Source organism: Leptonychotes weddellii, chromosome 2 (assembly GCF_054177405.1).
Source record: "Leptonychotes weddellii isolate Sample4059 chromosome 2, ASM5417740v2, whole genome shotgun sequence".
Lineage (NCBI taxonomy): Eukaryota > Metazoa > Chordata > Mammalia > Carnivora > Phocidae > Leptonychotes > Leptonychotes weddellii.
The window spans coordinates 101,601,609-101,619,032 of NC_138370.1; the positions used below are offsets into that span (position 1 = coordinate 101,601,609).

General features: G+C 39.9%; 1 protein-coding gene across 1 annotated transcript; it reads right to left on the reverse strand.

Moving 5' to 3' along the window:
* Positions 1-1,808: 1,808 nt before the first annotated feature.
* On the reverse strand, positions 1,809-12,966 carry LOC145720341 (centromere-associated protein E-like). Its single transcript, XM_081813071.1, has 9 exons — positions 12,845-12,966; positions 11,069-11,160; positions 8,272-8,361; positions 8,038-8,156; positions 7,012-7,131; positions 6,512-6,593; positions 6,288-6,355; positions 5,941-6,006; positions 1,809-1,928 (listed from the first exon to the last, which is right to left on the reverse strand). Exons 1-9 carry the CDS (start codon positions 12,898-12,900, stop codon positions 1,860-1,862), a joined length of 762 nt encoding a protein of 253 aa, XP_081669197.1. The 5' UTR covers positions 12,901-12,966; the 3' UTR covers positions 1,809-1,859.
* Positions 12,967-17,424: the final 4,458 nt, after the last annotated feature.

The following is a 17,424-nucleotide window of genomic DNA, read 5'->3' on the forward strand; positions in this document are numbered from 1 at the left end:
CTCAGTTCAAATCTGTTTTTTTCCAAACCTCCAAATATAGGCAACTATAGACTTTTTTTTTATTTTAAAGATTTTATTTATTTATTTGACAGCGAGAGAGATAGTGAGAGAGGGAACACAAGCAGGGGGAGTGGGAGAGGGAGAAGCAGGCTTTCCGCTGAGCAGGGAGCCCGATGCGGGGCTCAATCCCAGGACCCTGGGATCATGACCTGAGCCAAAGGCAGACACTTAACAACTGAGCCACCCAGGCGCCCCTAGGCAACTATAGACTTAACAACAAAATTAATTCCTATAGACTCACAACCAACAAAATTCTAATTTTTAAGCTAATATGCTCATATGGCTCATATATCACCAAAAAAAAAAAAAAATACACTGAAAAGCTCTCTCCTACTCTTATGCTCCATTCAAACAGTTCCTATCCTCCTACCAGGAAACCACTTTTATTAGTTGACTCTTGCAGAGATTTTTACGAATACAAGTTCACATACATTTATTTCTTCCTTTTCCTTTTTACACAAATAGTAGCACATTATATATGCTAATTTGTACTTTGCTTCTTTTTTTACTTGGCAATATATCCTATCATTAAACACTGGTGTTTTTCACTCTTTTTTATAGCATAAAATTCCACTGTATGGATGTATCACAATTTATTCACTCAGCACCCTACTGAGGGACATGTAGGTTTTCAATCTCCCACATATACAAAAAGTACTACAACAAATAGTTTTGGACAGCTGTTATTTCACAGGTGCATGATTCAGCTGCTGCTGTAATATTTCTGCTTAACATGCAGGCTTAAAACACGAGCAAATATTTCTTGTTCACAGGTTGTAGGATCCACTGGTTTGGTGGATATAGGCCATGCTCAGATGAGTGTCTCTGTGTCAGGCTGTAGGAAATTGACATAGAAAGGTCTGACATCTTCATGATTTCGAAACTTCCTAAGTATGCTTTTCCATTTGTTTAAGTATTTGATTATGTCCTTTAGGTCTGTTTTAAAGTTTTCTTTATTTTGGCCTTAGGTAATTTTTGTTTCTACCTAGGTATTAGATCTCTTAAGTCATTATTGTAAATGGATGGAGTCTTTTTGTACACTAAATATTCGAACTGGTTGTTGTTTGTATTATGAGTTATTAATGTCTGTATATTAATTTTATACTCCACCACCTTTCTGAATTTCCTTACTAATTATGAAAATCTGGTTTTCATCGCACTCTCACAAGCTTTGCAGCTATGCAATCTTATCAACTGCATAGTTTAGCTTTTATTTGATGCTATAGTAGCCTAGATAATTTGCCAGATATAGGAGCTGCTTTTAAATGAACTTAGGGCGCCTGGGTGGCTCAGTTGGTTAAGCGACTGCCTTCGGCTCAGGTCATGATCCTGGAGTCCCAGGATCGAGTCCCACGTCGGGCTCCCTGCTCAGCAGGGAGTCTGCTTCTCTCTCTGACCCTCCCCCCTCTCATGCTCTCTATCTCATTCTCTCTCTCAAATAAATAAATAAAATCTTTAAAAAAAAAAAAATGAACTTAAAAAAAATTTTTTTTTTGAAATTTTTGAGAGAGAGAGAGAACACGAGAGGGGTGAGGGGAGGGAGAGAGAAAATCTCAAGCAGGCTCCATGCCCAGTGGGAGCCTAACACAAGGCTTGATCTCACAACCATGAGATCATGACCTAAACCGAAATCTAAAGTTGGACACCCAACTGACTGAGCCACCCAGGTGCCTCCAGATGCTGCTTTTTATGTTAAGGACTTCCATCACAAAATTACTATCTTTATTAGTTTCTAAAGTGCAAGGTAGCACTTTTTTTTTATTCTGTAAAAGAACAAGATGACATTGAGACCAATACATTTATGAGTTTCCATTACCTTCAGCGCCTGTTTGAGCAGCTCTTTCACTGCCTGCAAGGTCAACCAAATTCTGTAAGATAGATGAAAATAAACCTTTAGGAAGGGCAACTTGAACTAAAAAAACCCAACTACTGAAAACAATTTTTAACACACAGTCTATTTGCATACTCCATTTGGATGCTTGTCTTTCATTCCACTGTTTAGGCTTTCCCCTTTCTGAGTCAGATTGATCTATATACCTTGTTCCTTCTTTATAATATATCCTCCATAATGCTGTCAGAATAGCTTCTCCATTTCCTACACAAAGTTCAAAACGTTACTGCTGAATATGATACTTTACAATCTGGCACTTGTGTTGCTCCAGCTGGAAATCTACCCAGTACTCACTCAGAATTCTAGCTGACCTACTCGCTATGCCCTAAATGCCTCACGTATTTCTATGCTTCCAAGAGCTACCTTTTGACATTCCCTTTGTTTAATCAGTCCTAATGTTCTAGTCTGCCCCTATTCCTTATTCAGGACCAAAGACGAGTGTTACCTCCCTAGTAAAACTTTGCCACCTTTATCCGTCCTCTCCCACACCTTGAATGAACTGCTCTTTCTTTTTTTTTTTTTTTTTTAAAGATTTTTATTTATTTGTTTAACACAGAGAGAGCACAGTAGGCAGAGCAGCAGACAGAGGGAGAGGGAGAAGCAGGCTCTCCGCCGAGCAGGGAGCCCGATGCGGGGCTCGATCCCAGGACCCTGGGATCATGACCTGAGCTGAAGGCAGACGCTTAACGACTGAGCCACCCAGGCGCCCCTGAACTGCTCTTTCAATCATGTACCCAGCGGTCTTTAAAGATACGACTTATTCTTTCCTGTGCTGAGCTAGTCATTTGTGTCTATGACTACACTGTAGCATCTTTAAAAGCATGGACCTCTTCATTTCACAAATATTATTGACAAAAAAGTGACTGCCTGTTGTGCTCCAGGCAGTGTGTTAGGTGCTAGGGATATGACAGTGAACCAGACAAATAAGTTCTCTGCTCTCACAGAGCTTTTATTCCACATGGGGCAGGATGGGAAGAGAAGGACATTCAGGAGAAATGAGAAAAAGACACATAAGAAACACATCATGGTAAGTGTAATATAGGTAATTTAAGTAGAGTGTCCGAAGTGGAAAGAGGAAGGTACAGAGCAGGTGCTTCGGACCAGGTGGTAGGAAAGGCCTCCCATTAAGCTAGGATCGGGAATGACAGGGAAGAGGGGCCAGCCATGCAAAGATCAAGGGAACCATACTCTAGGTAGAAAGAATAGCCTGTACATCCAGTCACAAAGCAGAAATGAGCTTGGTATATTCAAAAAATAGAAAGGGCAGCATGGCAGAGTTGGTGAAGTAGAGATGGGACAATACAGGGTAAGAGAAGTAGATAGGGGTCAGACTGTGCAGGGCACTGTAAGGAAGAGTAAGAGCTCTGGATTTTCTAAATGCGATGGGAAAGGGTTTAAGCAAGAGAGTGACAGTCATATCTTTTTTTTTTTTTAAAGATTTTATTTATTTATTTGAGAGAGAGAATGAGATAGAGCATGAGAGGGGGGAGGGTCAGAGGGAGAAGCAGACTCCCTGCTGAGCAGGGAGCCCGATGCGGGACTCGATCCCGGGACTCCAGGATCATGACCTGAGCCGAAGGCAGTCGCTTAACCAACTGAGCCACCCAGGCGCCCCGACAGTCATATCTTGATTTAACTTTCTGGCCCCTGGACTGGAGAGGGGCAAGAGTGGTAGCAGGGAGTCCAGTCAGGAGGCTCCTGCAGGAATCTGACTGAGAGATGATGGTGGCCTGGGCTAGGGAGGTAGCCGTGGAGACAGTAAGTGGTGGAGGGATGTCTTTATTCTTTTAATCTCAGAGCCGTACTATGCTCAGAACATGATGAAGGCTCAGCAAATATTCTTAATGCATTAAAACAAATTCAGAGATTTAAATTCTGTCTCTCTGTGGACACTTTCAGGGATGGGCAGTACTTATGTACTCCTGCTTTAATTATGTCCTATCTAGACACTACTTTCTCTAAAATACTCAAAGTCTAATCTTTCTTGTATGGTATCTTTATTACAGAAGACCTAGATACATAATAAAGGGGCAAAATGGCGAGAAAGGCAGCATGAATTAAGGAATAAAGATGGGAACAAGTATCAGTGTTCAAAGACACCAAGAGGCCCAATACATCTATAAGAGAGGAGCTCACGTGGAGTAGAAGGAAGTGAAGTTAGGTTGGTTAAAGTTGGAGACACAACACGAGCTGTACTTAGTAACATTAGAAAAATTGGAAATCTGCAAACAGACTGCAGAAAGGAAGACCAGAGTCTTGGGGCCAGGTCTAGGAGAATGATACAGTAATTCAAGAGATGAGAACCTAAATGAGTGTGACACCCATGGGAATGTTGAATAGGAAATATTAATGACTGGACAAAAGGGGAAGGCAGAAAAAGATGAGGTAGAATTGACTTGGGTCTGACCTAAGTGACCAGGATAACACTGGTACTACTGGAAAGAAGGAATATTCACTATGATAGGAAGAAATTAATTTTGTTTTAGACACACTGAAGTTTGAAATAACAGTGGGACACACAATTATAATCATCTTTACAAAGACATGAATTAGAACTCAGAGACTCTAGATAAAATAAATGTCTGACTATCATCAACACAGAAATGATAACAGAATGTCTGGGGGCAAACACAGGAAGTAAGAAAGGCCACAACACTCCTATGTTTTTGATAGGAGGGTAGGAAAAAGAAGCCACAAAGGATATAGAGAAGGAGCAGAACTGAAAGAAGCTAGATATTATGAACCAGAAAGATCAAAAGACACTGAAAAAAAATAATAAATAAAGGCCATTTCTAAAGAGCCAGAAAATGACTTTTTTGGGGAAGACTTCTTTCCAAGAAGATAGAGTAAGTCGGAAGGTGAAGGGTTGAGCCAGATGGTATCTATAGTCCCTAGATGATAGAGCATCAAAGAATATGGAAAAAGTCACCAAATGGATCACTGAATATGTCAAGAGTATTAAAACTAAATTATTAAGAGAAACGTTAAAATTGTAGTGAAATATCACAGACTGGGTTTAGAAAACAAAACAGAAGTTAGGTTTTGTGTTTTTGTTGTTGCTAAATCAAAGCAAGACCAGTATACTAAAATAAATTTTATGCTGGTACAGTAAAGTAACTGAGGTGAACTGAATTAGATATTTAATTAAGACTCTGATTTTTCAAATCTGAAAGTGAAAAAACATATTATAGATTTATTATTTTTTCCCTGAAGTTTTCAAATCAAATAGAATAATCTTCAGTCATATCCTAGATAAAGCTAAAAAATTTAGACCGTGAAGACAGAGAATATTGGCAAGGAACAGGAAGGAAGCACAGAAAATGAGAGAGAAATGATATAGTACAGCAAGAAGGAAATGGGAGGTTTATTTATGTGGAGAAAGGAAAGTTTGCATAATGTATATATTCACTATTTCACAAACAGGTATTGAACATAAACTATGCATAATGTGTTGAGGCTATAAAGATGAATAAGGTATCACTCTTCCCTTCAAGGGATTTATAGTCTAAAACACTATGTTTATAACATAAAACATTTCCTTATTATATTTAAGAATATACTTGAATAATGTGATTTACTATTTAACAGTCCCAGCTAGTTTTTGTTGATCCCATGGTCTCAATTCTATTGGCTGAGACAAAACAAAAACAACAATAACAAAACTGAACGGCCCCCACCCCCATTCCAAGAACACTCTAACTCTTAAATGCATATGGAAAGCTTTCCCCCCAAGAACTCTGGTTAGGAAAAGTCCTTCCATCTAAATTTTAGGAGAGGCAACCATAACATAACAGGAAGAAAGACCCTCTGAATTCTTCCTATGTTTTAGCTAGTAATCTCATGTCTACAAATGAGACTAAACTACCAATTTATACATGTTTTTGCCTGTTTAGTTCAGTTAACAATTCTTATGAAACCAAACATCCAGCAGCCAAATTAAATTATGCTTTGGCCCATACAGTACAGTACCATGGTCCATCAATACTCACCAAATGGGACACTTTGACAGATCCTTCACAATTGGAAGGTTCCCCTTTCTCTCTACTTTCCAAAATCTAGACAGAAAAGAAAACTTGTAAAAAATTAGTGCATTTTTTTTTTAAGATTTTATTTATTTATTTGACTGACAGAGACATAGCGAGAGAGGGAACACAAGCAGGGGGAGTGGGGGAGGGAGAAGCAGGCTTCCCGCTGAGCAGGGAGCCCAATGTGGGGCTCCATCCCAGGACCCTGAGATCATGACCTGAGCTGAAGGCAGGCGCTTAACGACTGAGCCACCCAGGTGCCCCAAATTAGTGCATTTTTAATTGGAAAGACCAAACAGAGAGTTACCTACCATCCTAAAAATAGTATGAGAACGACTGCTTCTTTGATTCATTTTTGTAATTCCATAATGTCTATTCTCTGTAAAAAGTAAGTCATATTTCAGCTGTATACATTAAAATCCAAAGAAAAACATTAACTTTTATTTTTAAGAGTGAAAAGTGTGATTTGAAGCCAAATACATTTAACTGAGTAGTTTTTACAAGTGTTTTGGGGAAATACAGTATAAAGTCTTACTTTCTCCTTTTGTGATCCACTTCAAAGCCATTTCTGATGTATAAACAACTTCTTCTGTGAGATCAGCCACATACACATTCCTCTGAAACAAGTTTAATTATGAGAAGAGTAGAGAAGAAGTCACTAAAAAGTGTGAATCTCAAAAAGAAGGTGTCAACTATTACAGAATTCATTTGTGGAAGTTACAAGTGGAAAATGTATGAAAATAACAAGTAAACCTATAATATGTATAATTTATTTCCTATACCAAAGCACAGCAAATTCTAACCTGATACTTCCATCTTGCTCTTTTTTAAGGCACTTATACCAAAATATAATAGCTGTCAATGTTTAAGAACTATACATATTGCTCATATGCTGTCTCTATAAACACTTAAGAAAAAATAAACCATACAAACAGGAGACAGTTTGAAAAATATAGAAATTAAAGGGAAATGTTCAAGAATAATAACCCCAATAAGCAAGTCTATTTTTAGAGCTACTTCAACTCTGTTACTCACATTGAAGTCTTCCCGAATTATTAAAGGCTTCATTTTTTGAGCGTCACAGAGTAAGTCTGTAATGGTTTCATTATATATCTCCATGTAAGACACACGTAAGAGAAATTCCCTGTCAGGAAACTGGAAGAAAAAAAAAAGTGTAAAAACATCAGAGATCATCCATTTGTGAAAACCTAATATTGAATACCTATGTGCTAATATTAAATATTAAAATATTCTGAGAAATTATCTTTGCAAAGCAAACAAGAAACAAAACCTCATATGGTTTTATATTGATGATAAACACAAAATATAAAAATATGTTTCAGGAATAATGAAAAGTATAGTATCAAATAATGAGGAGAGCACCCAGTCCAACTCTCTAAACTCAAAATAAAACCCTACCAACGAATGGTCAAATAAGGATTAAAAATCATTAAAACAGTAATGAAAAAATAAACTTAAAACCAACTCTGGGGCGCCTGGGTGGCTCAGTCGTTAAGCGCCTGCCTTCAGCTCAGGTCATGATTCCGGGGTCCTGGGATTGAGTCCCGCATCGGGCTCCCTGCTCGGTGGGAGGCCTGCTTCTCCCTCTCCCACTCCCCCTGCTTGTGTTCTCTCTCTAGCTGTCTCTCTCTCTGTCAAATAGATAAATAAAATATTTAAAAAAACCAAAAAAACAAAAAAAAAACAACTCTTAGTTAGGTTGCTTATTCTGGCCTCTTCTCTACCTCTACTTTTCTCTGCTCCTTAATAATCACCTGTAGGTAAACAAAGTCAAGGAGGAGCTAAGCATTCTTGAAAGATTTTCCTGTTCCTTAACACCCACTTTTTGGTGTGATTAGTGCTGTTTCAGGATTCAAGGGGAAGACTGCAAGAACTTTAAGCTCTACAAAGTAAGTCTGTGAGGGAAAAAGTTAATCTATGTTATGCCTTCTTTACCCATGGCTAATGAAGATGTAACTATAAACCTACTTCCTTTCATCGTTACAAGAGACTATTACTACTTTTACCTGTATGTACCAGAAATTTAGCTAAGGTATTTACCTTTTTAATTTTCTGGAAAATGTCATGAATTGCCCTGGGTATTACTCCCAAATAATCCTCTGAACCCATCATGGTGTATGTTTTTCCTGAAGCAGTCTGACCATAGGCAAATATGGTACCTGTGAAAACAAAACACCCACACATGCAAAGATTAAAAATGAATCTATAGGGTGTAAAACTATCAATAATTGAAAAGAGAACCAATACTAAAATATCTCTACAGTGAATACAAACCATTGTAGCCTTGTATGGCAGAATCTATGATTGGTACTGCTATTTCTTCATACACATTTTTAGTAGTTTCATTACTGTGAAAGACACGATCTAAAAAAAACCACACACATAAACACAGAGGTTAAATCAAACAAATGAACTTTGTTTTCTTTCTCAGTAGTTGTCCAAAGAAATAAAATTGTCAGGATATGGTAAGATAAAATATTTAGGACACAATATTCTCTTCAACTTATTGGTCCTTTGAAAATATACTTCTCTATAAGGTGAGTTGTGTTGGTCCTCACAAAGAAAAAATACAAGTCAGACTTCTCAACTATCCTATGTGCTTTTAAGAGGCAGTAGGGCATAGTGGCTGAATTCAGGCGTATAGAATCAGACTATCTGCAAATCTGGTTCAAAACTTATAAGTTGTGTGACTTTGGGCAAGGAGATTGATGTCTCTGTGCCTCAATTACCTAATCTGTAAAATGGATATGTATTCTCTTCCTCATAGAATTATGAACATATGGTTAATACTTAGGAAATGTGAACTATTACTATGCTTTGAGAAATTTTAAAGTTTATAACATTTGACAAGAAGGCCTAGCTCAAACTAAGAAATGCACATATATGGAAAAGGAGACCTGAACAAAGCTGAAAGGTTACAGGGAATGACTAGCTGGCTGGCTGCTAAAGGAGGCTGGGTTTACAGTAGCATTTGTGCTGATGAGTTCACTAGTCTAGGATGTGGTTCTCTGCTTTTGTTAGCATAATTAGCACATTAAAAATGGACTACTCTTTCAATGGTGGCCTCATAGTAAAAATCTCATAAGAAATGGATTTGTAAATCAGGAAGGAAATTTATCCACCTGCAACAAGAAATTCAGTGTTCAGACTGCTTGCATTCTGACCATACATCTGCTCTGTTTGCAGAACTAAATGGAAATAAAAGTGCCATCTGAAGGCTGCTTAGGGGTTATGATTTCAGAGCAAGGAGAGATGGTAGGATGATTCAAATCTTCATGCCATTTGCTTTAGATGGGTGGATAAATCTAAATCTTCTATGGGCATACATAGCTACTGAGAACCTACAGATCATGTGTCTGAATGCTTGTGTATCCCTCACTCTTGGTTTTATAATCTCTGGGATATATTGTTTTACCTTTTTAAAACTTATGTTAATGCTCTAAAACAGTCCTTTACCAGAAATTGTTTCCTCTTCTATAGATCTTTGCTCCAAAACCTTTTATGATGGCTTTCTAATTTAATGCTAGTTCAACAACCTAGCCATTCTTACTCCTCAAGTTGTTGAGAGGACCTCACTGTTGTCCTGAGGTGCCTAAGTGGCAGCATGCTAGTGTGGCTGGATTTGGAGTTTGACTCTTCCATTTGCTGGCTGTATGACTCCAGGCCTATTTCAGTTCATCACTGAAATAGAAAGGTACCTACAGTATAAGCTTGTTAGGAGGATTAGTGAGTTAATCTGTATGACATGCTTAGAACTGTGTCTGGCACATTGTCAGCAGTACATCCATATTAAATCAACACACAAATCAGCCTAGTCAACCTTTAGGGTCTGCATGTCCCTGTGTCCTAATTAGCTCTCACTCATCCTGCAGGTCCCAGTGTCACTGGTATCCTTTTAGACACATAGACCAGTTAGATCCGCTGTAAACTCTCACAAAGCGTATGTCAACACAAATGTGATTACTCGTTTAAAGGCTCTCTCACCATGTAAGTTTCACAAAAGCTGGGGTAGGTCTCTGCTCTATTCCAGCACACAAAGAAGGAATATCTTTACTATTTATTCTTTAAAGAATTTTCTTAAAAGATGAACCATGAGAGACTATGGACTCTGACAAACAAACTGAGGGTTCTAGAGGGGAACGGGGTGGGGGGATGCGTTAGCCTGGTGATGGGTATTAAAGAGGGCACATACTGAATGGAGCACTGGGTGTTATACGCAAACAATGAATCATGGAACACTATATCAAAAACTAATGATGTAATGTATGGTGATTAACACACCATAATAAAATAAAAAAAAAATAATGGTGGAAAATATATACTAAACTGAAAGAAAGATCTTAAAGATGACTTGACATTAAGCAACATATTTTAGGCTTATGGGGTTTTAGGCCACAAATAAACTAATGAATAAGAGGAAGAAGTATTAGTTCCAACCATATGGCACTATAACTTCATTTTATTTATTATTTGTTTTTTTTTTTAAGATTTTATTTATTTATTTGAGAGAGAGACAGACAGCACAAGCAAGGTGAGGGGCACCCTGCTGAGGGACAAGAAGACTCCCTGCTGAGCAGGGAGCCCGATGTAGGGCTTGATCCCAGAACTCCGGGATCATGACCTGAGCCAAAGGCAGATGCTTAACTGACTGAGCCACCCAGGTGCCCCTATAACTTCATTTTATTTTATTTTTTTTTAAAGATTTTATTTATTTATTTGAGAGAGAGAGAAAGCATGAGGGGGGGAGGGTCAGAGGGAGAAGCAGACTCCTCGCTGAGCAAGGAGCCCGATGCGGGACTTGATCCCGGGACTCCGGGATCATGACCTGAGCCGAAGGCAGTCGCTTAACCAACTGAGCCACCCAGGCGCCCTATAACTTCATTTTAAATATCAATTTATTATCTTACTTATCATACATGATGGATGAACAATTTTTTAAAGTTTCCACTGAAGCAGTTTATAGAAGGCTTAGTCTGATCTTTAATGACAAATCCAGTATTATTGATAAGACTTTTATACTCCTAATAGGAAAAGGATAACAGATTAATTTTTGATGCTATTATAAACCTACCAAAATTGAAGGATTTACTGCCATCAACTTGATAAATAGCATTATTGTCAGTTTTCCAGTAAACTTGGGTATCTCCTCCAAGAGCTTCTTCTCTGAAAGAATAAAAACACTGCATTTTAGTATAACTGGTCATGGAAGTCATGTTATATGACAGATAAAAGATTCCATCTTCTGAAGAATATTTTAAAAGACAATATTGACTTATACTATATATTAGAAATTTGGAAAATCTGCCTTTGAGGGGTCAACACTTTTAAGTGGGGGGTCAGTGATCTCCTGCCTTCTCATGGGAATTTCCTTGTAAAGTTCTTCATTTCCACCCGCCTACCCAGTACTGGTTGCTGAAAAGATACATTCAAAATGCAACTCTGATTATGTCCCTCTTGCTCAAAACTTTAAAAAACCATCTGAAATTCTTAATATGGCACACTAGACTTGGATCATGTTTATTTCTCTCTTCAATGTTATCTTGCTCTAAATTCCAATATATATCTAACTCCATACGGCTACCTGACTGTCTCTTTCAAAATAAGAAATGCAGCCCCTCTGTGTCTGGAATACCTTGACTTACCTTTCCATTAAGTAATTTAACTATTCTTTCATTCTGACACCAGCCTTGTCCCTGGTGTCATCTCAGAGGGGTTAATGACTCCTCTAGCAAACACTCTCCACCTATCATAACACTTGTTACCATGTATTGTAATGGTTTATGGAACTGTCTTCTAATGCATTAGATAATGAGCCCTTTAAATATAGGAAATTCCTCATTTTGATATTGTCATTTATTAAACACCTTGTGATATTTATTTTTTATTATTTTTTTTTAAGATTTTATTTATTTATTTGACAGAGAGAGACACAGCGAGAGAGGGAACACAAGCAGGGGGGAGAGGGAGAGGGAGTAGCAGGCTTCCTGCCAAGCAGGGAGCCCGATGCGGGGCTCGATCCCAGGACCCTGGGATCATGACCTGAGCTGAAGGCAGACGCTTAACGACTGAGCCACCCAGGTGCCCCAACACCTTGTGATATTTAACAATTATTTCTCAAACACAAAATATATTAGTATTCTGGAGTGAGTGCTAGAGACTAGAGAAGCAAAGACTTCATTTCTTCCCCTTTCTGCTTTTTCTCTATAGCATTTATTTCTTCCGTAACAGTATGTCAACTTAACATTCTATATTTTTTACTTTATTTCCTGTCTGCTCTAGAATGTGGATCCGACAGGGGCAAGGATGGTAGTGTCTGTTTAGTACTGTACACTGTACTAAAAAAAAAAAAAAAAAATCACGATTAATAAATATCAGCCATGCAACGTTCTGGATGTTGAATTCAGTCATTGAATGAAATCTTGAGTGCCTAGGAATACAATGCAGTAAGACAGACTAGTCCTTGCTCTCAAGGAATATACAGTGAAGAGGGAGAGGCAGTTAAGTGCAAAATGACCGACTGTGATGGGGGCCTGTAAGAATTATCCGATACGACTTCCTTTAAGGAATGGGGTGGGGTGGGGAGGCTCAGATGGAGAAAGGCAGTGCAGGGCCGGCGTCAAGGTCTTTAACGTTTGCCAGCCTGAGTTAAACGTTTAAGAGACTCCTACATATGCAAAGTATCTTCTAGATCCTCCGATCCTTCTCCGTCACTTACAGATAGGGACACAAAACCGGTAAGGGGCGGAGATACCAAGCAGGGGAACCGGGAAGGAGCAGCGGGGACTCTCCGGCTCAGGCCCGGACCGGAGGCCCCAGCGGGGTCCTGGTCTCGGTCTGGCCTACCTACCTGTTGTTGAGCGGCCGGACCCGCACGCAGACGGCGACAGCCCCTTCCTCTGCCATCCTGCCAGGCTAGACCCCGGAGAACTGGCGCAGACGCTCTACCTTCTCGAGCACGGGCCGCCCCGCCTTTAAGTTTAAAATTTCCCAAACGCCGCGTCTGATTGAGCCGCGGCCTCATGACGTCACGGATTGTTCCACTGAGCCCAGCGCGGGGGCGCGAGGCCGGCGGCGCGTCCACAGATAAAGGGGGGAGGTTAAAGGATGTGGAGGAGAGCCGGGTAGGGAGTCACAGAGAGGGGTTGCGGGATGCAGGCGGAGAGCGGCTATTCTGGCTAGAGCAGGGACAGCTATTATCCGCTACAAGCGCCTGCAATGCAGGCAGCCGTTTACAAACTCTGTCCTCCACCTCACCCTAAAAGAGTTTGCAATCTGTAGGAAAAATAAGGCAGAGAATTGTTTTTTTCACCAGCAAGAGTTGAAACCTTTAAAGAATCCACTAACAGTTTTTTTTTTTTAATTAAAAACATCTCTAACGATAAGAATTTAAAGTCACTGCACTGCTCAGAAACTTAAGAATCTTGTTGTGCTCCTTAGAAACTGAGTTTTATGTTTTCCTTTTCCTTTCAACTCCTGTTTCCGTTGGCTGTGAGTTCCTAAGAGGTTGTTTTAGAAAAAGAATTACTGAGGACTGGAAAAACTCTGAGTAGTGAGGTGAACTTTTATTAGCAAAAGTGGGAAAATAATTCTTTCCCAGAAATAGTGCTGTTTTCTTTTTTTAAAATATGTATCATGGTAAAGTGTTAACATTTTCTTTAGGAGAGATTTCATTCCCTTTCTCAGTTGATTTAAGGAGGTTCAGGAATTATTACCTTTCCCTCACCAAAAATCTGCAGTTACTAATAACTTTATTATTTAGAGGAGTAGAAAATTCTGGTGATTTAATAAAACTATTTTAGAAGGTAATTTGGCAATATCAGTGAAAAACTGAAGGCCCGTGCCTTTTATGCAGGCAATTCTGCTTTTAAGATTTTATTTACACATATTTGAAGGACTGTGCAAGGATATATGTATATGGGTTGCAGCATTGTTTACAATAGCAAATGGCTGAAAACATGTTAAATGCTGATAAATAATAAATATGAGACTAGTTAAATAGATGGCATTTTATCAATACAATGAAATGATAGGTAGCCAGTACAAAGAATAATATAGCTCTTAATGTGAACTTTAGAAAGCCATTCAAAGTGTTTCATTAACTGAAAGAAACCCAAGGTGTGGAATTGTGTGCACAATATGATCCTGTTTGATATTTCAAAGGATATTTATATGTCTGGATATGCATACATAATTTCTGGAAAGATACACAGAATATACCTGATTTCCTTGGAGTGGGAGGACTGAGTTAGATTAATAGATTTACCTTCCATTGTATAGTATTTTATAATTATTAATATTTTAACCATGCAAATATTAAGTAGTTTTGTTCAACTTGAAGAAACTAGTTAATAGAAAAAAACAGTAAATAACAATGAGTTTGATCATTCAAGATTTGCTTAACCAGCTGTGAGCTAGTATAGACTACTCCTTTTTTATGGCTACACTGAGATGATACTTGGCTGTGCCTAATTAGATAAGACAGTGTTAAGAAAAGTATATTTTTAACTGATTTCTTAAAAATGGTAGTAAAATATTGCACATATTTAGTGGAAGGGAAGGAGCCTGTAAAGAGGAAGAAGGGACGTACAGTTAATGAGAGAAAGTCTCTGACAACAGAAAGGGGATGGGTTCAAGGGCACAGAGGATTTGCCTTTCATAGTTGTGCTTGTGATTATTGCCATGCTAGTCTTTGTTGTCATCATCGTAGCAGCTAACATTTATTGAGATTTACTACGTGCCAACTGCTCTGTTGTATGCTCTACATGCATTTTTTCATTTAATTTTATAAAATATGATCATCAGGAAATACTCATGAGCACCTACTGTGTGCCAGATGTAGCTATTACTCTCTTATGGGACATGGATAATGCCCAAATATACAGTGGTGATGAGTATTGAGAAGAAAAGTTAACAGCAGGTTGAGGAGAGAGAACGAGAAAGTAGGGGTGGGCTGGGGGTGCTAGTTTCTCATGAAACACATTTGTGGGAAGAAGTGGACAATAACATGTACGTAAAATAACTTTTGATAAGAGGAGGTGCCACTTTAGATGGGATGCTCAAGAAAGGCCTGAGGAGGGGACTCCTGAGGTGAGACCTATATGATAAGAATTAGCCAAACTTGGGAGGGTAGGGTACCTCTTTTACTTGTCCCAGACAGAGGGTCCCAGTCAGAGAACCCAAGGCTCGTCTGAGTTTGTCTTGTACATGTCTGAGGCATGAAAATAAGACCCCTGTGGCTGAAACATTTTAGGCAATGGAGAGAAGTGGGTGAGAGCCAGGTCCTGTGCGGCCTTGTGGGCTGTGATAAAATGTTTGGCTGTTATTCCAATGGTGAGGGAAAGTCGATGGAAGGTTTTAAGCAGGAGAGTAGAAAGGGATTCACTAATTTACTGAAACAAGATTTTCTTTTCTACTTCACTATGAAAATAGAAGCAGCTAGCAGAAACTTTACACTGATTCCTGCCAACCTGGTTACCCACCTACTTGTCTGTGCCCATTTACCTCATCTTCCAGATTGTAACAACTGTCTGTCCTCCACTCTGAAAATTTCTCCATGTTTGCATTAGATCCTGCCCCTTCCTGCTTAACTTCTCTCTGTCTGATGTCCTCATGTCCCCTTCTCTAATAGACTGGTCTTTAGCAAACATATGCCTTAATTTCTTCCATCTTGGATATCTAATAGATATTGCAAACTTAAAATGTCTAATACCAAATTCGTGATCTTCTCCTCAAAACCTAGTGGATCTGCAGTTTTCCACCTCTCAGTTGATGGCAAGTCCACCCTTCCAGTTACCCAGACAACTACCTCTTTTCTCTCAAATTTGGTGTGCCTGAAAATTCTGTTGGGGCTACCTTGAGAATATTCTAGAATATGACCATTTATCACAACTTCTGCTACCTATCAGGTCCAAAATACCCTTATCTCTCACCGAACTCATCTCCATGTGTCTACCTATGCCCACCCCCACTACCAGTTTATTCACAACACAGCAATTTGAGTGAATCTTTAAAGATATGTTAGGTCATATTAATCTCTCTTAAGACCCCCAGTGCCACCCCCAACCCTGATTTTTCTCAAAATAAGACCCTAGTCTCAGCTGTTTCCCTGACATGATATTGTCCCTTGTTATCCATCTGTCCTTAGCCTCTACTACTCTCTTTCTTTGCTGTCTCCACTACAGCCACAGTGGTCTCTTGACAGTTTCTTAAATACTGGACAGGCACCATCTAAAGGCCTTTGCACTGGCTGTTCTCTGCCTGGTAGGCTCTTACCGTAGATATCCATGTTTTCCTTCTTCCATAGTTAAATGTGGTATCTGCTCAGAGCTCACCTTCTCAGAACTCTCTCTCTCTCTATAAAATAGCAACTCTCTTGTCTGCAACTTCTTTCTTTACTCTTCTTTTAAAAGATGACTTACAACTTTCAGAAATGATATGTATGTATGTATCAATTTATGTACGTATTATTTGTCTCCTCCCACTAGAGTGTCAGCTCTATGGGGTTAGCAACTTCTTTTTTGTTTATCACTTACCCCTGCACCTAGAAAGAGATTTAGTGTCTAGGAAACATTCAATTACAAAATTGCTTATTCAGGAGGGGGAGGAGCAAGATGGCGGAGGAGTAGGAGACCTGGATTTCGTCTGGTCTCAGGAATTCAGCTGGGTAGGGATCAAACCATTCTGAACACCTACGAACTCAACAGGAGATTGAAGAAAAGAATAGCAGCAACTGTCTGAACAGAAAAGCAACCACTTTCTGGAAGGTAGGACATGTGGAGAAGTGAATCTGAGGCGATATTCGGGAGGATAGATGGCGGGGGAGGGCGCCTCCATCGGCCACTTCTGGCAGTGATAGAGCCGCGGAGCACAGAATCGGAACTTTTAGAAGTCAGCTCCACTGAGGGATGTCGCTCCAGTGGCTAAGGGGGGGGGGTGTGGAACCCTTGCGGGACAGTGTGGTTTCAGGACCCTCGGGGTCACAGAAACACCGGGGGTGCCTGAGTGCGGCAGAGCTCCCAGGTATCGGAGCGGGGAAGCCAGCTGCAGAGATGGAGCCCAGGCGCAGGCTCTCAGCTCGGGGTTCTCATAAACTGTGATCCGCAGCACAGTCGGGCCACTGCTCCTCCAGCAGGGACCCAATGACCGGCGGATCCGGGGAGACTCCCCTTCCTCCCCCCAGGAGGAGTGGTGCAGGAGCGCACTGCAGGGATCTGCTGGGTTTGGAGACTCCACACCGAGTCAGGTGCCAGAGATAGAAATGCTCGGTCACAGGCCGGGTGAGCACGGAGTGCGGCCGGAGACCGGGGAGACGCCAGTGACTGACTGCTTTTCTCTGGGGGCTCACTGAGGAGCGGGGCCACAAGTTCTTGGCTCCTCCGGGCGGAGATTGGGAGGCTGCCATTCTCACTCTTGTCCTCCAAAGCTGTA

Bases quoted from the DNA above. Each gene is read 5' to 3' on its own strand.
- LOC145720341 (XM_081813071.1), bottom strand. From the start codon at position 12,900: ATGGCAGAGGAAGGGGCTGTCGCCGTCTGCGTGCGGGTCCGGCCGCTC. The intron at 8,362-11,068 runs GTAGGTTTATAA...GGTTTTTTTTAG, and splicing joins CAGTAAATCCTTCAATTTTG to ATCGTGTCTTTCACAGTAAT. The intron at 6,594-7,011 runs GTGAGTAACAGA...AACTTGTTTCAG, and splicing joins TAATTCGGGAAGACTTCAAT to AGGAATGTGTATGTGGCTGA.